The 22,856-nt window shown below is 44.2% G+C and overlaps 1 protein-coding gene across 1 annotated transcript in view; it reads right to left on the bottom strand.

The window, feature by feature from the left end:
- The window catches only part of LOC134398522 (phosphatidylinositol 3,4,5-trisphosphate 3-phosphatase TPTE2-like), a 28,652-nt gene extending 13,076 nt beyond the window's left edge, over window positions 1-15,576 (bottom strand). Inside the window, exons 1-9 of the mRNA XM_063125853.1 lie at window positions 15,527-15,576; window positions 13,193-13,270; window positions 12,222-12,269; window positions 11,316-11,477; window positions 9,972-10,091; window positions 9,066-9,165; window positions 7,605-7,668; window positions 1,899-1,963; window positions 863-923 (exon numbers count right to left, since the gene is read on the bottom strand). Of these exons, the coding sequence (XP_062981923.1) occupies window positions 863-923; window positions 1,899-1,963; window positions 7,605-7,668; window positions 9,066-9,165; window positions 9,972-10,091; window positions 11,316-11,477; window positions 12,222-12,269; window positions 13,193-13,270; window positions 15,527-15,576 (748 nt within the window). The remainder of the gene's footprint in view (window positions 1-862; window positions 924-1,898; window positions 1,964-7,604; window positions 7,669-9,065; window positions 9,166-9,971; window positions 10,092-11,315; window positions 11,478-12,221; window positions 12,270-13,192; window positions 13,271-15,526) is intronic.
- Between the last annotated feature and the right edge of the window lie 7,280 nt (window positions 15,577-22,856).

The following is a 22,856-nucleotide window of genomic DNA, read 5'->3' as shown; positions in this document are numbered from 1 at the left end:
AAGCCCTCCTCCTAGTAGCCCCTGCCTCACTTCCTTTGGCAGGGGCTCACAGAGAAGGGCCCCTGTAGATGATCTTAAGGTCCAGGCAGGTACATGTGTGAGGAAGCGTTCCTTCAAATAACCTGGCCCCAAACCGTTTAGGGCCGTTAATGGCTGCTGTTATAGCCTGGCTCATCAAAAGTAAAGGAGGTGAGGCGGAGAAATAGCAAGGCTAGAGGCTAAAACTTCAGATAAAGAAGACTGCTCTAACGATTTCCAAGGTTCATAATTTAAAACAAAAAACTGAAGGGGCAGAGCTTTGTGGGCGCTGTTGGAGGTCCCAATGGATGCCAGGTTGTGCTCTGGGACATTGTGGGAAACTAAATTGGCTGTTTCCAAATACTCTTGTACTGCTGCCGCCACTCCTACTATAACCAAGTAAGTCCAAGGGTAGCCCAGCAAAGTAAGCTGGGGTACTTTGCTGAGCCCCACCTCAAGAAAGAGGAGGAAAAAGGAACTCTGTTGTGTTTGGACTATTGCTAGAACAGTACCAAAGAGTCCTGCATTGGTGCTATAAATTCATCCACCTTACTCAGAATAATTTCATTTGTGTGTCCAAATTCAGGCCCACAGATTCCTTTTGTTGCCACAGTGAGGCTTGGCATGAAGTAGCCAGTTGAACAAATGAAATCAAGTACAGCCCGATTTTACACAATGTGGAGAAGGACTAATGAGCATTCTGTTTACGAGGTTAAAGTGAAAAAGAACACATAAGTAAATCAAGCCCATTATTGGATATGGTAAGATAAAAGGTACCATCCTGTTTGCAAAGGAAAACAGAAAATAGATTTAAAATAGAAAAACACACAAAAAAGATACTTACTGCAAAGGTTGTAGACTTTGTAATGGCCTTCATGTTTTGTATCCAAAAACATTGCAACTTCCTAGAAAAAGAGAGCAAGGTATTCCAAGAGTTTGCAATACTTTTGTGAACCGCCCAGAGAGCTTCGGCTATTGGGCGGTATAGAAATGCAATAAATAAATAAATACTAAAAGAGCTTGCTTCTGATTCAATTAATGTCAAGTTTCAGTAAATTGGTTTGCTACCAAATCCTCAATACAAGAGCCTAAAGAAAGGGCTTAATTTCTTTTGACTTGCAGTTTAACAATCAAAAGCTACTCCTCCATACTAGATGGAATCATTTTAATGGTTTCTTATTCATGAAGTTTGAGATCTAGAGTACAGAAGGTTCTGTATCACAAAGACAAGCCACAACAAAAATGTTTCAGATTCCATCTGTATTATGGGAGATGGGAATCTTGACATAGATTTCAATTGAGCTGTAGATGTTGTCCATTGCTCATACTGATTTTCTCCCCAAAATGTAAAGTGCACACTTAATTTACATGCAATCTGGAAGTAAATCATTCCCATCACCACCACCAAATTTGGCATGAAAAGGCCCTGGACAGCCAAGCACTCTGGGGTCTGCAAGAGTGACCTTCAAACTCAACTCCCACCAATTAGGTTTCATGGGGATGGAATTTAAGACCATTGAAGCATTAGAAGATTAGCATACCAATCCATTAAGCAGGCCGTTTGAAGCTCTAATTTTTCATTGTTTGTAAGCCAAAGGCAAAAAAATAAAAATAAAAATAAAATGTTAACTACATGCAGCATTTAAGGAATGAGGAATTATAGTCAAGGAGAGAAAAGTCATAGATTCCAGCAAAGCTTAAGTAATGCCCTCAAGTATCCTTTGCTAGCCTCTGCAATACATCTTCAGCAAATAAGCTCTCTTTCCCTGTGGCAGTAACACAACACATCACCATCACTAGCCAGAATCTACAATAGTTACAGGATGGGTGAGGATGAAGGGGAATAATGCTACAATCTATCTACACAGTCGTTACATTACCTGTATAGGATTTCTGTAGAAAGCCTGCTTCCCAGAAGATGGAAACGACATTGCTATAACACGAGCTGAGAGAAACACAGAAAGTTGTAATAAGCATTAGCAAAGTTGAAAAAACCACATTTGTTGGTTTATAGACCACAGTATTCCAATTGATACAAGAATATTTGTACACACAGGCAGAGATCAGACAGCCAGACCACAACAACCCAAGTAGAATAGTTAAAATTATGAAAAGGCAGCAGCAAACAATTACGTTTTCAGTGCCCACTTAAAGGCCTGTAATGATGGCAAATCTTAATTGGAACAGAGTTCCGATGTGTCCAACATCACCCTAAAAGGCACCATAACTGCTGAAAATAGTTTTACCCAAAATAGTTTTCACCCTGTGGAGTGGATATCAAGCAGTACAAGCAGCCACAATGATATAGGGATTTGATTTAGGGGCTGAATGGGATTAGCTGTACTTGGGCAAATCACTGTTGCTGCCTAACCCAGCCTTTCCCAACCTGGTGCCCTCCAGATAAGGTGGATTGCAACTCCCATCATTGCCAGGCATCATGGCCAAACTTCATTAAAACCTTTTCTATATAAATAATATTTTGCAAGATAATCCTTGGTTCCACCCCTGCCTTCAGCTTGTTTTCTCACTCCCTCACAGGGTTTCCCTTCTCTTCCTGCAAACTTCCATGATGATAGGAGTTGCAGTCCAACCGATCTGGAGGGAACTGCTTAGGGATTTATTATATTACATGGTACATAAATATTGGTAATAATAAACAAATAAACTAGAGTGGGAAAGGCTTAATTGTGAACTGCTCAGACAGCCTCTGCTTTGGGCAGTATAGGAATGTGAAAAGAAATGAGGTTGGTCTAACCTATCGTGACTCTTTCCCATATATTTATTTTATTGCATTTGTATACCGCCCCATAGCTGAAGCTCTCTGAGCAGTTCACATAAGATAAAAACAATATACAAAAATTAAAAACCACACAAACGTGCAAAATGCACATACATTTAAAACCACTATAACAACTTTACAAACGATGAGCCAAAAACAGACCCAGGCCAGTATATGCTTGATGTACATGCCTGTAACAAGACATTCTCAGGACTGTTCACACAATGAAACAGATTTTTTTAAAAAAACAAATACTATAAATCGACAAAATCTGCATCTTCACCTGGCTCTAAAAAGAGAATAGTGTAGGTGCCAGGTGAGCTTCCTTGGGAAGGGCATTCCATAAATGGGCCACCATAACTCTCAAGATGACCTAAGGCTTGGGCAGGTATATGTTGGAGAAAACATCCCTTTAGATACTCTGGCTCCAATCCTCTTAGGGCCTTGATCTTTAAACTGGGCCTGGAAAGGTAGTGGAACACTGTGCAGCACAAAGGACTGACCTCACATGCTTGTATCAACCAGTTAGTAACCTAATTTGTATCAACCATTAGTAACCTAACAAGTCTATTTTGTACTAACAGAAGTTTCCAAATCATTTTCAAATGTAGCCCCATGTAAAAGACATTGCAGTCATCCAGTTGGGAGGATTAACTGTTACCAGGCTATCTCTGTCCAGATAAAGTCATAGCTGGTGTATCAGTCTATGCCGATAGAAGATGCTCCTAGCTGCCAATGCCACCTGTGCCTCAAATGACAATGATGAGCAACCCTAGCTGCACAGCTGATCCTTCAGGAGGAGAGCAGCCCGCACCAGAACAGGTTTGAACATCAATTGGGCTGATGAACCACCCACTAATGGTACTTCTGTCTTGTCTGGATTAAGCTTCAGTATATTGGCCCTCATCCAGTCCATTACCTTACTCAGGCAGTAATTCAGGATATCCACTGCCTCACCTGGCTTAAATGTAAAGGAGAGGTAGAACTGAGACTCATGTGCATGTTGATGACACTTCAGCTCACATTCCCAGATAATCTCTCCCAGAGGTTTCATGTAGCTATTAAATAGCATGGGGAATAAAATAGATCCCTACAGAATCCTGGACTTAATTGTCATAGAGTAAAGCAGTAATGCCCCAGCACCACCTTCTGGAAATAGCCATCCAAGAAGTAATAGAACCACTGTAAAACATTGCCCCAATGTGATCCAAAACAATACCATGGCTAACAGTATCAAAAGCCACTGAGAGGTCCAAGAGAACAAGGTTTCAGTCCCCTAGTCTCTCTCAGCAAAACTCATCCCACAGGACAGCCACCAAGGTAGCTTCTCTCCTAAAAGCAGGCCTAAGACTGGACTGAAAATCTAGAGAATCAGCTTCATTCAAGGGTATCTGGATTTGATGGGCAACCACTCGCTCAGGCACCTTGCCCAAGAAGGGGATGGTGGAAACTGGCCTATAGTTCTCCTCCACTTGTGGATCGAGGTTAGATTTTTTTCCCCAGGAATGAATCTGAAGGCAGCCTTTTTAAAATGAGATTGGTACCATTCCCTCTCTCAAGCAGTAATTTATAACTCCATACAAATGGTTGGTCAAATTTATCCAAAAACTCTGTGTGCAACTTCAGGCCTCAGCAACTAGAACTCATCCAGACAATGCTCTGGGTACCTCCATTAATGGAACTGCATGAATTGTGGATTCCAAGTCATACCAGGGGCAAGCAAATTTGCCTTCAGAGCATTTTGCAAATTTGTCCCTGCAAGCTGTCAAGTGGGTGGCCAACTCCCTTTCAGGACATAACATACCTGTCACTACTGCAACACTGCAAATATGTGATGGGAATAGAAAAGAACTCATAAGAACTTAAGAAGTGCCATGCTGGATCAACTCCTCCTTTGCAACCCTCACTGCCACAGAGCAGGCTCAATAATGAGCCCTGAGCTCTTTAGAGGACAAGTGTGATTACATATTGCTTAGAAATGCATTGTGTGGCAAGTGTAAGATTCTCCATGGACCCAGGAAGACAGACTCTAGTATGGTAGAAGCCAAAGAAGTCATAGAGTGGGCTTCCAGACATTACAGCAAAACCCCTCCTTCTCCCCTTCCAGCTTGATACCCCAATTCATTCTTACATACAGCTGTGGTTTGGCACTTGTATGCGTGCTCTCAAACATAAAAGTTGCTTCTCAAAATATGCTGCTCAGTCATTTGTGCACATAACTCTAGTTAAGGTTTTTGTGTTTTAAGGCTGGATTAATGAGTGATTGAATGCAGTGGGGGAGTAGATGTCACAAGATGAAAACAAACCAGGCCATTTTATGTTAGCATTACTAAGCAACAGGACTTCAGTTTTACGAGCCACGGAAGATGCAGGCAGCTGTCAGACACATTTCTCTGACCAAAAGGCACGACTTTACTTATACATCTACCAACACAAACAAATGTGCAGTGGTAATTAACATAAATTTTTAACGCCATGGCACATCAGTAGCGCAGAAGCAGCTCAAGGGGAAAGTGGATTGAAGAGACTGAGCTAAAGAGGTTGGGATACCCACGGATTGTGCAGAAGTCTTCCGTCTCCTTTGTTCTAAACAACCAGATCAAAAACAGCCTGCTTATATCTTTTTTGTTGTTGTTCTGAACATAAACATGCAATTCAGATTCTCATTTCCAATGTTTCTGACTAGCTTTTCTCAGTTTAAAGGAAGTACCACCTCAGTTGGTTCAAGGACACCTTTCAAGAGGGTCAAAGTACCCCAATCCAGAAACAGTAGCTGGATACTTTGCTCCCTACATTACAGATGGTATGGGGGCTATATCTGCCACTCCGCACAGAAGGGATTTCCATTCCAGTGTTTTTAAAATGAGCAGGCCTTGCACAAGTAATTCCCTGCCCCTGGAGGTCAGACAGGCTCCAACCTTGTACTCCTTTCGGCGCCTCCTGAAAACATCTTTATTCCAAGAAGCCTTTCTTTAACATGCAGCCTTGGATTTCTGTGTTGTTGTTGTTTTGCTTCTTTTTAAATTTTGTTTTAACTGTTTTATTCTGTTTTTATTTTCATTTTACCTTGTACACCGCTCCGAAATTTTTTCAATGAGGAGTGGTATATAAATATTCTAAATAAATAAATAAATAAATAAGGGCTCAAAACCTTGAATGATGAGCTTGCTGCTTTAAGAAGAGACAGACCAGTGTGCTGTAGTAATACAGTAAGGGAGCCACCCAGAAAATAAAACTAAGGGAAGGAAAACACATTCACAAAATGGCACAGGGCAGTGTCAAGTCATTCATTCCTAGTGCTGTCAAGTCCTAGGATCCTCGCCAGCCAGAGTTTAAAATAGGAAATGCCACAATAGCTGGGGAAGAATCTCATTTCCCTAGTGACAGAGCGTGGGGAAGTGCAATGCCCCTAAAATAGGGGAGACACTTTATGGGAACACATCCACACCACAACAACAGGCAAGTAATAACTGTGCACATAATGTACTGCAAACTGACGTAAGAAGGCCCTATATGCAATAATACATATTACACATGAAGCCACCTCAGCGTCAGCCACTGGTCCATCTAGCCCCAGGATTGTCTACAGTGACAGGCCATAGCGCTCCAGGACTTTAAAAGGAGCTTTCACTAGCCCTTCTACCGGAGATGCTTGCAACAAAACATATGCTCTACCACTGCCTAGGGCCTTGTCCAAGTTTTATTGATCTGTTGGCTCTCAGCAAAGTGGTGGGGAAGAAGGCAGAATTTGAATCCATGGGCTGGAAGCACAAGCTGTGGAAGTTAATGGCTAGGTTCACACAAAATGCTTACCCACACTCAAGAGGTTGAGTGGGTTGTTGTTGAACTGTGGGTTAGCATGTTGTCTGAACCCAGGTCATTTTTCACAGGGTGGCTTAACACTGTGCAGTGTGGCTTATTTTTCTCATATAAGCCACCTTGAGAACCCACGGGTTGTTGTTGGGTTGTTCAGGGTGGTTAACAAGCCCCAGTGTACGCCGCTCTGAGATCTTAATGATATAGGGCGGGATATAAATGTTTTAAATAATAAATAAATAAATAAATAAATAAAATGTCTTGGGTTCAGACAACACCCTAACCCACAGTTCAACAAACAATACACGGTTCAGAAAAGCCCAGACTCAACCACTGAGTGTGGGTTAGCGTGTTGTGCAAGCCCAGCCAATGTAACTAAACCATTTCACATGAGTGGCTATTTCGCTTCCTCCTCTTCATTCTGTAGGACCAACTTTGTCAGGAACATCACTAATCCATCATACCAACATTTCACATTTAAAAACAGTCTCTACTGTGGCTGTTAGCACCACAGGTTAATCCTGTCATTTACCTTGGCAATCAAGAGCTAATTTCCTCCTGTTGAGATACAACAGAGGAGAGGCATGACTGCAATTCTACAGACAAGAGGTCAAAGTTTGTTCTGCAGCCTGGCATGAGCAGCAGTGCCAGGTTTTGTTACGTGCCTCCTGGAGCTTTGACCATCCTGCTGCATGTGGTTAGACTTTAACTGCCCAAGACAATTGGCAAGATCTGTCTTAGCACTTATTCACTCCCAATAGAGAAGCAATAGCTAAGAAAGGTCTATGCATCGCCACATCTCCCTAGTTAGTAGCAGAACCTAAACATTAAGGCTAGGAGGGAAATAGAGCAAAGGGAACGGTCCTGTGTACAGGCACATACACACACACTTTTCTCCTACAATTCTTGAGGGCCTAGATTTCTGCAAGTTCACATAACAAAAATTTAAAATGCCCAACTTCCAGACACATTCCCGTGAAGTAATACAAACCAGTGACATAAGTGAGGTCCAAATCAAAGCCATCTTTCATATAGCGTCTTTTATTTTCCGAGACCTGCCAGCCAAAACACACACAGGAAAATTAGAAGGAGAAACATGAAACAAGCCGGGCAGGCATGAACCTAGAAATAAATGATATTAGATCCGGTACTAGTTGATCAGATTTTAGTTCAATTTGACAGATGTAACAGCATTTCCTCAAAACTATTTCCAAGGCTGCCCTTATCCAAGGCTGTTCCTTACGAACAGCAGCACGAGTCTTAGGCCCACAGCACATGATTTGCCAAGAAAAACCAAGTTTTGCACTCCAAATTTCACACATATCTTACTCCAATCTTCATAAAAACTGGATTTGGTCATATTTTAGAAGGACAATACCTAGACCTGAAGACAGAGAACAGAAGACACAGGAACGATCAGGTAGATGTGCAGAGCAATGAAGGGCCTGCCTTGACTTTGAGTATTCAGTAAAAGAGCCAGCTACATCTTCAGACATTTCATGAAGTTAGATGTTTTTAAAAGACCATGGATCCAAAAAAGGGTGGTCTGACTAAATAACGCAAAAGCCTATTTGAAATGCAAGAGATGATACAAAGGTATCAAAACTGTCGCTCGCAATTGTACCACTACATGCATAATGCTGCTAAAACATTGTTAGGTCGAGGGACTAGGATGGATGCAGATATGTTATCGTGATTGTATTTTGAAACCTAAATTAACTGGGAAAGACACCCACAGTCTATGGATGCTTCCAGATGGATATCTCCTTGCACTATGAATCAAAAAGCATATTGTGCTGCTGTTCTGTCCTCCTTAATGATTATTTTTCTGTAAAGAAAAAAGATGGAAGAAACAATGCGAAGACATCATTGTTGGGGACACACCCTCCCCCATAAAGTTCTGTGAGTGAGACAGGCCAACTGCACAACGAAAGCCTCTTCTAGAAGCACTCTATGGATTGACACGTTCAGCTTGTAAACCAGTTTTAACAGGCTTCTCAGAAACTCTAGAATGAAAGCTCTGTCGTGATAGTAGGTATAGACCTGAAAGTAAGTCTGAATATTAAGAGACATTAAGGATCTGAAAAGGTCTAGACTGGGAAAGAGGTGGGTCTTTAAGCACCTCGTAGATTTGAGTGCTTGCACCCTCTACACACCTGTAGCCAATATTGATTGTTTGAGCATTTGTATCTCACCTTCCTGTCAGAGTCTCTCAAGTCGGCTTACAACACAAGACTTAAAATAAATTTTAAAATGTATTAAAATATTTGCTCTATACTTAATTAAAAGAAAAAGAAAAAGCCAGAATAAAGCCCTTGAATCAACAAATGCAATGCCAGATTTTAGCTGCTCACTGAAAGATAAACAAGAAGGAAACCATACTGGCCTCCTTAGGACACCATACAGGCCTCCATCTAAGCACCACAGGTAACAAGGGGCCATTCTTGCTTACCATCCTCCGTGTCACTTTTTCAAGTCGTTTCTTCTCAGAAGCCAGTCGAAATACTCTTATCAGAATTATAACCCTCAGGATCCGAAAGATAGTAACGGTTCTGTCCAACACAAAAAAATAGGTCATGTGAAGTTACACAGGAGTTTGTAAAATGAAATATTTCCAGAGGCCAGGCATGGGAGCAAGGAGAGGAAGGGGGTTTTATAGCTATTTTTGGAAGCTATTTTGGAGTGCTGTTTTTAATGGAACAGTAGTATCAAGAGTTTTTTTTAGAAAAAAGCAAGTAAGAGACAGAGGCATACCTCCAGAAAGCCTGCAGGCCTGACAAGACCATGGAGTGCCTTCAGAGGACAGAGCCTTACATTAATACTGAGGTGGGAGCAACTTTTTCCTGTCATAGGAAATCTGTCAGGTCAAAATCTGTCAGGGCCCATATTCCACCAGCAGCGGTGGCCAAAGCCAAAAGTTGCTGGGGCATAGCAACTCTCACCTTTATTTAGTATGTTATTTAAAAAATCTGTACATTTTTATCAAGGCATTCTCCTTCCCCAACATACATACATACATACATATATATAAAATCTTAATGACTATGTTGATGAGGGGATAGAGTAGGATGGTGTAAATCAATAAAATGGATTGGGACCAGTTAGGACAAAGGCCTGGAGAGAGTCTAGGGGTCTGAACTGTCAATTCTGGAGGTGCTCATTTGGCCCACGGGCAGAAGGTACCCCACATCTGCATTATTACCAGAACCAATCAGCATCAGGCACTTCTGAAGCCAGATTATCCACATGTTAGTTTCTATTTTGCATGCCTCTACATTAAAATAAGAAAATGGGAGAGCTCTGGCTGATGTGATGGTAGGGGGGGGATGGAAAGAAAGACCCCCATTCTTCTTCTTACCTTGGAATTTGGCTTACTCCACTCAAGTCAGAGAAGGTATACACAATATTGATTGACAGTGTGCCCGTAACAATGATACAATCTAGAATATTGAGGTTGGACTTGAAGTAGTTTCTGAAGCTGAAACACAGAACAGACAAAGGTATGCAAAAGCTAACCTGCAAGAATAATGTAAGCAGCAGTGGCTTGTTTGGAGCCTTTGAAGGCCACCTTGAATAACAAACATCAAGGATGCACTCCAAAAAGGTTTAAACTACTTCTGCAAGGAGCTGTCAGGCGAGTATCATGCTGCAGATCTATAAGGATTAGCCATTGAAGGCGTTGCAAAGGAAGGAGTCCTTGTAAAGCCTGGCTAAGAGCCATTCCAGAATCAAGCCTACATAAGCAGAATTAAGGGGGGAATACAAATTTAGAACAAATGAGATTCAACATACAGACTGGAAGAGCCCAGACATAACATGTGCCTCTACCCCACACGATGACGGGAAGCCTGAGTATGATGGGAGTTGTCCCATGTGTCTGGAGGGCACCAGATTAGGAAAGCTTATGTAGGAGGACAAAGAGAATGTCTCTAGTAATCATTCCTTCTATTTCCAAACCAAAACTTCCAATGCCCATGTGAATATAGCCAAAAAACATTCACACACAAGAGGGAGGTACTATCCAACTTGGGTTATCCCTGAGATTACAAAATTCTTTTTTTAAAAAACCCAAAACACTAAGCAGGGACCATCCCCATGAAAATGATAACTCAATGACACTAAACATTGGCAAATGTGGTGACCAGATGGAATGGAGCTGTGGAATGGAATGACTGGAGAAGGAGAACAGAGAAAGATTCACAGAGGTTTTCTTTTTAAAGGGGGATAGATTCTTCATGTAAGTCATTTCCTGATTCACCCTGAGAAACTAGAGCTGTGCAGATTTACCTAGGATTGGGCACAAGTGTCCACTCAAGCCCCCAAAAAAGCCAAGATGAAGGGGTGAGAAACAGTCCAAGCCAATGACGATTGTGTATGTTCAGTGGGCACAGAATGCTGACTGACAGAGGTGGAGAACAGAAACCCAGGGCAGGGAGAATGGAATAAACTGGCACAAAAACTGGAGGGAAACACTCTACATTGCATTGCATTGTTCAAAGTCCCTTTGTACTTCCTTTTTGGAAAAGAACTCTAAAACACTTCTGCCAAGTCCCTATTCCAAATGCAGTAAGTACTGCTGCAAGATTACATTTCTGATGGTGGAATTTTAGGCTTCCCTAGGGCCAAGTCTGAATCTCCTTTTCTCATTCCATGAATACTTCTGTACCAGTGAGCCCAATTTCACAGAAATTTATGCTCTTACCCTTCAACGAACACTCGCAGGATTACATCAAGGAGGAAGAAGAGTGCAATAACCAGAGAGATGTTTCCAATCATGCGTTCAAGAGAGCGATATCTGACACCAATCAGTAGAGATATAATCACAAGTGCAAGGTCCACAAAAATAAGCGTTACACCAAAGAGTCTATAAAAGCAGGGGGCAGGGAAGAGAAGAGAAAGGTGGTCATATTTCAAATCTAGAAGAACACAAATACCTAAACTTGTTTTTCTTCATTATATACCAAGTGTTATATTAAAGCAGACTTTCCAAAACCTCAGTCCCCAGATTTTGCTGGACTACAACTCCATTCATCCCCAGCTAGCATGGCGAATGGACAGGAATGATGGGAGTGGTCTTCCAACATCTGTAGAACCAAAGTTGGGAAAGGCTCTATTAGAGCTTGAGGAAGGTCAGTCAAATACGATTCATGAAGACATTTAACGCAATACAAAGCTGAAGGCACTACATTTGCTAGGAATTTAGTTCCTGTTAGTGGACAGGTCTAAGTGTTAAATAGACAGAAAGGAATGGCAACTAATGTTCATCCTTATGGAGAGCTAACTAACTTACTAATGCAAATATTTCAGTTGACCTCAAGTAAGAGCTCAAGATCTATCTAGAAAATATATAACCCAGAGACATATAATCTTTGTCAAAAGGCTGAGAAGCAATTCCCAGTAAAGTTAATCAGCAGTAGCCATATGGTATTGTACACATTTGATTTGCCAGATATTGTTCTTAGGCCACGGATAGGAGAGTGAATGAATGAATCCAATTTACTTTCATGAAATAACAGCAATGTTGATGATCACAATTCTATTAAGTAGGAGGTTTGCAAGGAACAAATTAGTTCTACAATTACTTCCCCCATGTTGTGGTAATACTCACCTGAACCCAAAAGACATCACAAAAGGAGAGATTATTTTCTTAATCTTGCTAGTTTGGGAGGTAGAGGAGAAAAGGGAGGAGGGAAATAATAATCATTATTCGTGGTATTATTTGAAGGAGTTTGTGGTAACTGAACAAGTCAAGGCTACTGAAAGAGAATGAAGTTTGACCTCTTGATCAGGTCCCTAGGCATTAAGGTTCTACTACACATTTTATTAGCAGACTCAGCAATTTCTGCAGCCCAGTACAAAGATCCTGACATCACGAACAACTGCCAGCCTACAGAATTCAGTGCTTTGTATTTTAAATTTTGTACACTGCTTTTCCAGGGCTCCAATTTTTTTTTAAAAAATGATACATGCCCTTGGTTTGCCTATGATGGAATACTTCACAGCGCTCACTAACATGTCGGCCCAACAGACACCAATATTCCGCTTAAAATTCCTCCAAGAGATAGAGGCATTTCTGATTGTCTCAAGAGATTATGAATTTAAGCCTTAAAAGCCAGCTAGGCTGCCATTTACAAATTCCACTCATCAGTTGCCTTCTATCAAGACAACTACCAGTCTGATTCACACATAATGACAACAGCCTTCTGGGCCCACTCAGCATGCTCAGTCATCACTGAACTGTTTTAGGGTCTCTCCCCCCTCCAAGTTTTTCCCCTAAAGATTTTTTTTGGGGGGTACTTCTGCAAACCTTCACATTCCCTGCCAATACTGACTTGTGTGTAGATTGTACCATTTTGGCTTTGTAAGAATACACACTCAGAAAACATGTTTGCTATAGGATACTATGAAGTTTCACAGAGTCTACAGTTTGGCAAAATGAATACAGAAAGATATTCCCCGGATAATGTTCTCTACATTTCAGGAAGCTCAATTCAAAAAGAGGAGGGGAGGGACAGAAAAAGAGGATTAAGACACTGTATCATTTTCATTTGTCTGGCAGATTCTGCAAGTTCCACTTACTAAGCCCAGAAGTCTGGATCATTATCTTCATCAGCACCATCATCAATCGTAATAGTAGGCTCCTTGATCTGTTCACTTCTGCCAGGAATTAAAGTTGTTATATTCATATTCCTTCTTCCAAGGAGAAATAAGAGCTAAATCGAAGGAGTGAAAATGGCCACCAATTTGGATGACTTTAAAAGGGTGTTCGATAAATTCCTGGAGGAGGAGGCTATCAATGACTACTAGTCCTGATGGCTCTGTGTGACCCCTAGTATCAGAAGCAGTAAGCCTATGTACACCAGTTGCTGAGGAACATGGGTGGGAGGGTGCTGTTGGTGGGGGGGTCCTGGTTCACAGCTGGTTGGCCATTGCATGAACAGAATGATGGACTAGATCAGCCTTCCTCAACCTGGGGCGCTCCAGATGTGTTGGACTGCATCTCCCAGAATGCCCCAGGCTGGGGCATTCTGGGAGTTGTAGTCCAACACATCTGGAGCGCCCCAGGTTGAGGAAGGCTGGACTAGATGGATCCTTGGTTTGATTCAGCATGCCTCTTCTTATGTTCTTAATGGTAGGCAGCAAGCTCACCTCCCTCCCTGTGAGTTAAATCAGAGGTGGGGAAACTATTTCAGCCCGAGGGCTAAATTTCAGAGAAACATTTGAATGGGTGGGGCTGAAGACAAAAGGGATGGGGTCAAAATTACACTACAAGATGCGGATATTTTGTAATGTTCTTACTACCAGTAATTAAGCCTTGGGAGAGGCATTTCAACCTTTTAGAATGGGATAACGACTGCCTAAAAGCCAAGAGGCCACCAAAGAATTGATAGTTGGGTGAAAGGCGGTGGGGGATGGGGTGTGGTCATCTGGGAAACCCCAGAGGGCCAGATTTGCCCCCACCCCAGGTGTGAGGTTCCTCACCCCTAAGTTAAAACAGTTTCACTAGTAAACTTGCATGAAGCTGTAAACTTTATGAAGAGCAGTTTTTTATCGCCCTCATTTTTACAGAGTGCAGTCACCAGTAAACATTACCCTCCTAAACAAACCCTTGCCTGTTCCCTCAGAATCTTCAAGAACTAGAAGCACCCTCAAGGCTGGGAATAGCCAACATAGAGCCCCCAAAAAGGCATTTTATAATGATGGGGGGGGGGTATCTGACCCTTGCGATCACAGGTTACCTTGGCCAGTGCAAGTCATCCATTTGTAAGCAAGGCAGGCAGGTGTAGGCCCAAGCAGGAGAACTCACAAAACCAAGGAGAATGCCAGCATGCAGGATTTTCCTGTATCAGCTCACATTATCATGTTCTTCCGACACTCAAAGACACTCCAGTGTGAACGTATGCACCAAAGTCACATCATAATGCTACTGAAGCAACTGGTATTTAAATGAGCCCCAAGAATGAAAAATTCATAAGAGGCTGCAGGTTTTCGAGCAATGCTGTAAGAAACCTTATTTGGCTGCTGAAAGCTATCCCAAAGTTAAACTGACATGGATTATTCTTCCCACCATCACTATTGCTACCTGAATTCTCAAGAAAGGGATAAGTTCCAATATTAAAGGTGCAATCCTACGCATGTTTAGACTGAAAAATGTCCTACAACTCCCAGCATCCCCAAACTAGCCATGCTGGCTAGGGAATGCTGGGATTCGCAGGACGTTCTTTTTTTTGTCTAAAAATGCATAGGACTGCACCCTTAGATTCTATTTCTAACTGTGCTATTTGAGTAGATCCTCCTTAATATGGTAACATGTTGCTTGTCTCTCACCATTAAAAAAGAGAGGTTGAAAGACACACATTTAGAATATTGTAAGCAGTTCTTGTCAGCCCACCTTAAGGGCAAGAGGAAGGTCACTAAGTTATGACCCTTGTGAAGGAAGATTCATGCTGCAATCCTATGCTTGAGAGTCAGACCCATTAAACTCAGTGGGAGATACTCCCAAAGACGCTACCCTAGGATTGCACTTGTAAAACACATACAGGGTTCATTAAAATGTAAGATTGTGGGAGACACCTAGGGACTGATTTAAAAGAGGTTTATAAAAACTCATGGACTATACTGAGGGTTGCATCCAATGTTAGCCTAATGTAAGTCTAATTGTTGTGAACCTCCCAGAGTGCTTTGGCTATTGGGCAGTATAAAAATGTAATTAATTAAAATAAAAATAAATAAGTCCCATTCATTTTAGGGGTCTATTCTAAGTAGGAATAACAGTGGATGCAAGCAGAGCTCTTATGCTATAATTTGGAGTGAGGCACATTCACACACCGTTTAAGAAGAAATGATTTAACTGGAAGTGCCAGGGATTAGAACGTGGACTTTCAGCTATGGTCCCATTTATATCCCACTCACCCCAGAGATTCTTCCATCTCCAAACTTTGTTCATATTTTACTGTTATCATTTTGATCTTTTTGCTTTTGGAATGAATCAAAGCAGATCGTTTCCTATGGGGAGAAAAAAAAAAGCACAAACATTATAAAAGACACCCAGAAAATTACTTCACACACAAGTCAGATGGGATCTTCCATCAAGGCAGACCACACCAGTCTCCAATCTGTTCCTGCACTCCAAAGCAAAACTACATCTATGCCTGGCATGCATCATTCTATAGAGTGATACTTGGAGTCCACTGAGTGCTTTGTGATTGGACCATGGTGCTACACATGCATTTGCTCAGTAAGCCTGTATTTAAAGCAGGTCTGTATCATCGTCATAATCTTCATCACCACCACATTTCAAGTAACAGAACTGAGTAAACAGCAGCTTAGCTAAGGTCACCTGGTGCAACCTCCCCCAAATCAGAGAACTCCAGGTGTGCTGGACTACAACTTCCATCATGTGGGTTTGAGGAAGGCTGACCTACTGAGTATGATGACTTCCCAAGTCATAGTTTAAGCCTAGTCCTTATTGACCAGCCTGGGCTGCATCACTTCAGGTTGCAGGTGGGAGGCTCAAGTGATAGTGTTTTCATTCCTTCATACAGACACAAAAAGCTAGCATGTCAGGGAGGAGGATCTAGTCTCCCCGTCTCCTCCAAACACACTAGTTCTTTTTACGACAGGGCCAGTCCTATCGGTAGGCAGAGTGAGGCATTTGCCTCAGGTGGCAGAGGCTAGCAGGTGGGCCACAGTGAGGCACTGGAGGACACAGCTGTGGGTTCTATGCAGCCCATCCTGCACGCCCTAAGCTAGCTTGATGCCCTCAGGTGTAGCTGAGGAAACTTTCCCATCAACAGTGATGGCTTCTGCATGTGGGAGGCGGCACCATTTCATTCTTTGCCTCAGGTGGCAAAATGCCTTGGCAGGGCCCTGCTGCCTGGAGGGAAGTGTAAAGCAGGGCAGTCAGTCATGCTTCTGACAATGGCCCCGTTCAGAAGACACATTATATCACGGCTTTTACCATGGTGGTTAAGTCAGAAAGCCGGGCCATGTTTAGAAGACACCTTAAACCATGGCTTTAACCACGGTGCATAATTTTTTTTTGCCTTAGTCACCATGATTAAAGCCATGGTTTAAGGTGTCTTCTGAACACAGCTTGACTTTCTGGCTTAACCACCGTAGTTAAAGCTGTGGTTTAAGGTGTCTTCTGAACGGGGCCAATGTGAGTGAGAAAATTGGGGGAGGGGAGAAACTCTTGCAGCTGAAACCTAATCCTGTTTACTTGGGAATAAATCCCACCCAAATTTAATGAGGCTTACTCCCAAGTAAGAGCATTTCTAGACAGGGACCTCTTAATGATATCAGTCAAAAGACTCTGCGCATCTATTCTGTCTTTCCCTCCCGAATAGATTTTTCGCAGTAAGAGAAAAAGACGAAAGAAGGGGGGACGGGGGACGGGAGGGTCTGGCATCCCAGCTTGTAAAAACAAACTTACAACTCTGTGAAAGAGGCAGGAAGATGGCAAAATAAAAGCCTCCTCAGGAAGCACGCACCACCACCCCAGCCTCTGCAGAGCTACGAAACTTTAACTCTGCCCACCCACCCCACCAAGAGCAGCGAACGAAGCCATTTACCTCGGCAGCGAACAAGCTTAGTTCCAACCAAACCTTTCCGAGGGGCACGAAGCGCGTGACCCACGGAGGCAGGAGGGGAGAGCAGAGTAAGCGGGAGGGGGGCGGAGAAGACACGCGCACACACGCCAAGCGAGACAGAAATGGGATAGGCGGTTGGAGGACGAAGGCTCCGATTTATCCCGACACCTGAAGGTTACCAATCGCGCTAAAAGAGTCCACGGGGGCGCAGCCGCCCTGCGAGGAAGGCAGGCAGGCAGGCAGGCGCGAGCAAGCGCTTCTGGCAGCCGCCGCCCGCGCACAGGTCCGGCCCTGGCCAAGCCTTCCCTCTCGAGGCAGGCCACCTGCGCCAGCCCAGAGCTTCCCGCCGCCTCTGCGCCCAGCGCCGGCAAGGGAGCGAAGGGAAGGAAGGAAAGGGCCGGCGTCTGGGCTTTGGACCCTTGGGAGCTGCCGGGAGTGCCGCTGCTTCCCTCTTGTAGCCCACGACGTTAAAGCCTCGCTGCCCCGCAAGCAGCTCCCCGAGTGGTTGGGGGAAGCCGGCCGCCCCCGCTTCATGCTGGCTTCGGGGAAGCGCCACCTGAGCCCGATTCACACCTGATGATGCCCATCGCCGGCACGTGGGCGGCCAGCGAGCCGAGAGGGCGATCAGTCCCGCCAGCCATGTCCTTCCAGCTACGAACAGCTGCCGTGGAACCCCCCCCCCGCGTTGCCAAGGCCACGGAGGACAGGTCCAAGGTGACCATTATCCTGGGGAACCACGGCGGTGGCTGCTCCACGCGACTCCAGGAAGGAGGCCTAGTCACGCGACGAGGAGAAGGCCCCGTCTGCGCTACAGAGAAAGGCCGCCTGCAAACGCAGCGCGTGGTTGATGGGGCTAAACCCGGCCCTACCGTTAGGCCATGTCGGGCACCTGATTCTGGGTGTGGCGGGTGGCATGAACAGGTAGCAAACTGTTAGCCATTTCATGCGTTGTTACTGTAGTTTTACTGCCCAGGTAGATGTGCTTGAGCGCACTGCTGGCTCAGAGAGGGGTCTGTTTGGCAAGATACCCTCAGTAGTTTCTAGGGATGGGCAAACATGTGATTTTTCCGGCTCCTTGAGGCTCCCGAAATCCCACCCCCCTGAAGTTCACTTGTTTGGGTTCCTTCCTGGATGTGAGCCAGGTTTTTCCCATATTGGGAAAAATGGACGTTTGAGCAGGTTTACAGAAACACAGACATTTCCTCTGAAAACGTATGCACGTTCATGTCCAGGGTTGCCAAGGAGGCTTGTTCGAGTGTTTCGTGAGTGGAAATGAGATTTGTGTACATCCCTCCCTCACTGCTGCTGATGCCCATGGCTGCCACATGTGCTGGATGGGCTGCGTTTGGCTCGGTAGATCCCAAATGGTGGTTTAACAGCATGACTTAAGGCCAGATCTACACCAAGCAGCATATAACACTTTGAAAGCAGTTTGAAAATGGTATATGGAATATGTCATGGGCCCAAACAGTTTGCAAAACCATTGTAAAGCAGTAGTGTAGATCCTGCCTTAGTGGGCCGAAATCAGGAGGTGAAGCTTTTCACTGTAAATGGGAGAACTGACTGCGTTGCCAGGATTCCAGCTATACAGATGTCTTCGGAAAAGCAGCCACTTCCTGGAGGCTGCCTGGCAGCTGGCTCGATCTGTCCTCTGCAGTCCTGGTGGCAACCATCAAGAGCTCCTTCTTCCATGGACTGTCTAGGACACCGTTATAAAGCGGAGGGAAATCAGTCAATAAAATATAATTTTAAAAAATAGCCTCATGGCCAACTCTTGATCTTTTCATGTTCTGTTATTCTGCTGATATGGAGGGGTGCGTAGGTTGATTTGCCTGGAGCAGGGGTGGCAAATTGTTTTCAGCCCAAGGGCCAGATTCCATTTCAGGGAAACTCTTGGCTGCATTCCAGTGGTGGGAGGAGCCAAAGACAAAAGGGGAGGGGCCACAGTACCAAAAATGCCAGCATATATTTTCACTTGCCATTAACTAAGCTTTGGGAGAGGCATTTCAACCTTTTAGGACTGGGGGAAGGGGAAAGTGCACACAAATCAGATCATCCATGGTTGGGGAGAAGGAGTGTGGCTTCCTGGGGAAACTCGGATGGCTGGATTTGGTCCCCAGGCCTGAGGTTCTGCACCCTGGGCTTAGGGGTAACAAAAGGACTCGTTCATGCCTACTCATCAAGCTGCTCTGTGGTTGTGTGTGGGTGGTGGTGGGAATTGGTAGCTGCACATGTGAAGTTAAAATTAAGACTTGCAACCCATGCAGCTTGATCCTATGGATGTTTACTCTGAAATATGCCCTGTTGAGATTCATGAGGCTTACTCCCAAGAAAGTGTGCACTGGGTTGCAGTCTTAAAATAAGTAAGTCCCACAAGCAGCACAGTTCTGTAAAGAGTTAGTCATGCCTAACCATATTGATTTCAGTGGGCTTAGGAGTTCGTAACTATCCATAAGACTGAGTTTATAAGTGTGCTGTTTATTTATCTGATTTATATCCTGCCTTTCCTCCAAGGCTGTGTTCTTGGGCCCTCCGCCCATTTTATGCTAAATAGGGTTACTGGAATGCAACCTGGAGAGGAGGCCTGTACCTTTAATGCTGTGCATACATGCAGCACAACCCCAAAGTGTAAATTTTGTTGAGTTCAGTGGGATGAACTCCAGCGTAAAAGTGCACAGGGTTGCCACCTTACTAGGGAGTAGAACTTCCTTCCAGCTAAAGATGCACATGATAAGCTTCAAGTGCCCAGTTCTGTTCTCTCTACACAGGTGTACAGTACACATCTCCCAGGAAATTTGGTTTAGTGTATGCCAGTGTAAAGTGATGCATGTCACATATATGCTAATTGAGTCTGAGTTGGCAGTGACTGATCAGGAAAGAGATCCTAAGGTTGTGGGGAACAGCTTTATGAAAACAACCCAGTGTGCAGCTGCTGTGAGGTGGGGGGGAAGTCAAATTCTAGTTGAAAATAAAACTGCCAGTATCATGCTGCACTTATACAAATCTATAGTGCAGTCACACCTGGAATACTGTGGAAAGTTCTGGTCATAGCACCTAACAAAGGATATTTTAGAGTTGGTAAAGGTGCAGAAAGAGGCGACTGAAATGATCAAACGGCTGGAGCACCTCCCCTAATGAGGACATATTACAACATTTGGGATTTTTTAGTTTAGAAAGAAGAGGAGTAAGGAGAGACATGATAGACATGTATACGATTATGCATGGTGTGGAGAATGTGGATAGGGAGAAGTTTTCCTCCCTCATAATACTAGAAATCAGTGTCCTCTGATAAAACTAAATGGTGGGAGATTCTGATCATATAAAAGGAAGTGTTTCTTCACAGAGCTAATTATGGAATTTGCAACCACAAGATGTAGTGATGGTCACCAACTTCGATGCCTTTAAAAGGAGGTCAGAATTTGTGAAGGCTATCAATGGCTACTAGTCCTAGCTGTTATATGCTACCCCCAGGATCACAGGCAGCATCTCTCTGAATATGAGTCGCTGGGAAACATGGGCGGGAGGGTGCTGTTGCCCTCGTATCCTGCTTTTGGGCTTCCGTAAGCAATTGGTTGGCCTCCGAGAGCAGAATGATGGACTAGATAAGCCTTCGTCTGATCCAGCCTGGCTCTCCTTGTGTTCTTATGCCATTGGGGTGAGGGTGGGAGGAGAGAGAAACAGACCATGAAGATAATTGGTGCCCTGTGATTCTCTGACTTCTTGGGAACAAAGTACACATTATGTTAGTAACGGGATTCTTCTAGCATGCTTAGCAATGGCCTCCCCCTTCCCTCTCCCCTGCCTGGGGCAGGGTGGTGGTGGGATCAGGTACATGGTGGTCGTATTAAATCTCTCTTCCTAAAATCATTCCCAAAATTATTATTTCCTATGAATAGCACTTCAGAGGAAATAGCATCTTCGAAGGGGATGATTTCAGCAAGAAAGCAGGTCAATGTTATGCAGAAATAGATGTTCAGAATCCTGCCATGGGTGGACCACAGCCAGGGTGTGTGTGGGGAGAGGTTTACGTTCCCCTTCTCCAGGTCCCAATCTGGATCAGGTTGTTGCATGTGCTGGCTATTTGTGAAAGAAAAAACTTGCACTCCAGAGCAAAACACTTGATTGATGTCACACGTAATTTGGCCTTTAGACAAGCTTATGCTTTACTCTTCATAGGAAGGATTGGATGGCCAATCACTGGTCAGTGTTCCTGGGATTCAGCGAATGCATGCCTCTGGAGCTCCTGGGATAGATTCATTCTAAAAGTACTTTTAATTTTGTAATCTTGTAAACTGACCTGGAATCAGTCTTGATAAAGGGCAAAATAAAACAGTTTTAAATAAATAAATAAATAAAGCAAGCAAGCAAGCAAGCCAGGGAGTTTGCCCCGCCCATTAGTTTTCAGCTAAATTGGCCATTGGTTTGTTTCCGGATGAGGTCGCTTCCTTCTCTCCCTGTGAGCTGGGATCTTAAAGGAACAAGCCCCTTCCCTGACTTAGACTTGCCAACGTTAAAAGTCATTGTGTATGGGATTGCAGGCAGGGTTTGTGAAGACGCACTTGGCAGCAAGCACAACACTTTGTCAAACACGGCCTATCATTCCAGTGTAGCTGCGCTCCACCATAGACTGAAGCAGCAGCACCAGAGGCAAAAACGCATCTCACTTTGAATCCTTCAGGACAGAGTGGGGATTCTGTTGACAGACTGAGCATCCCTGCAGCAACCTCTCTTAAGCCTGCAGAAGAACTGTGGGACCCAATGCTGATGTCTCTATCACCCACCACCACCAGTTGCTTGCCTTGGGAAGAGTTCAGGAGAGTTGCAGATTAGGATGTTGCCCCTGCCATAATCACCAGGGAGCTGTCCCTATGCAGTAGTGGACCAAAACATGCACCAGGGAGGGTGGAAGCTGAATTCCTTATTTTACACTGGCATAAGGGCAGGTGAACTAGTTGTGGGGAATATCTTGATGATATTTGCCTTCGGCCGACAGCGTAACTACAGCATGCGGAGTAGCCTACAGGTAGAGATTGATGGATCACATTTTTCCCATCATGCTCCACAGAAGCCTTCACCAACCTGGTACCCTCCAGATCTGTTAGATTGCAACTCCCATAATTGCCAGCCAACATGGGAATTGCAGTCCAGCGTATCTGGAGAGCACCAGGTTGGGGGCTGGCTACTCTGAGAGGTTGATATATTGAACCCAACAGCTACTCTGTTGATGCCCTGTGGACCACAGTGAATAGGAGCATGGAAGAGAGAGGCTAATGGGTGAAGCTGAAAACAAGAAGGGTTTCACCCTGAAGACAGATGCTCAGCCCCACAGGGAAGGCTGGTGGCTCTTATTTCAGTGGGGCTGTAAATCTGCTCTGGGTTTCAGTCAGAACGAGATAGCCCTCTAATGGTGCCATCCAGAGTGCTGAACCGAATCCCCAAAATGGATTCAGGGCCTTGGATAGCTCATATAGTGTTCTGGCTGAAACCTAGAATGGATTTACCACCCCATTGATATAGGAGCCACCAACCTTTTTCAGTGGGGAATTAGTGGGCATACAAGGGGTTAAGCACCCTCTGCATCCTCTCCCAATCTTCCCATTACACTGGCAACTGCATGGTTGGGCCCATGCATTTGTCTACTTACAGCACAA

Source organism: Elgaria multicarinata, chromosome 4 (genome assembly GCF_023053635.1).
Source record: "Elgaria multicarinata webbii isolate HBS135686 ecotype San Diego chromosome 4, rElgMul1.1.pri, whole genome shotgun sequence".
Lineage (NCBI taxonomy): Eukaryota > Metazoa > Chordata > Lepidosauria > Squamata > Anguidae > Elgaria > Elgaria multicarinata.
Note: the sequence above shows the minus strand (reverse complement) of the source record. Positions and strands in the feature narration are given on the sequence as shown.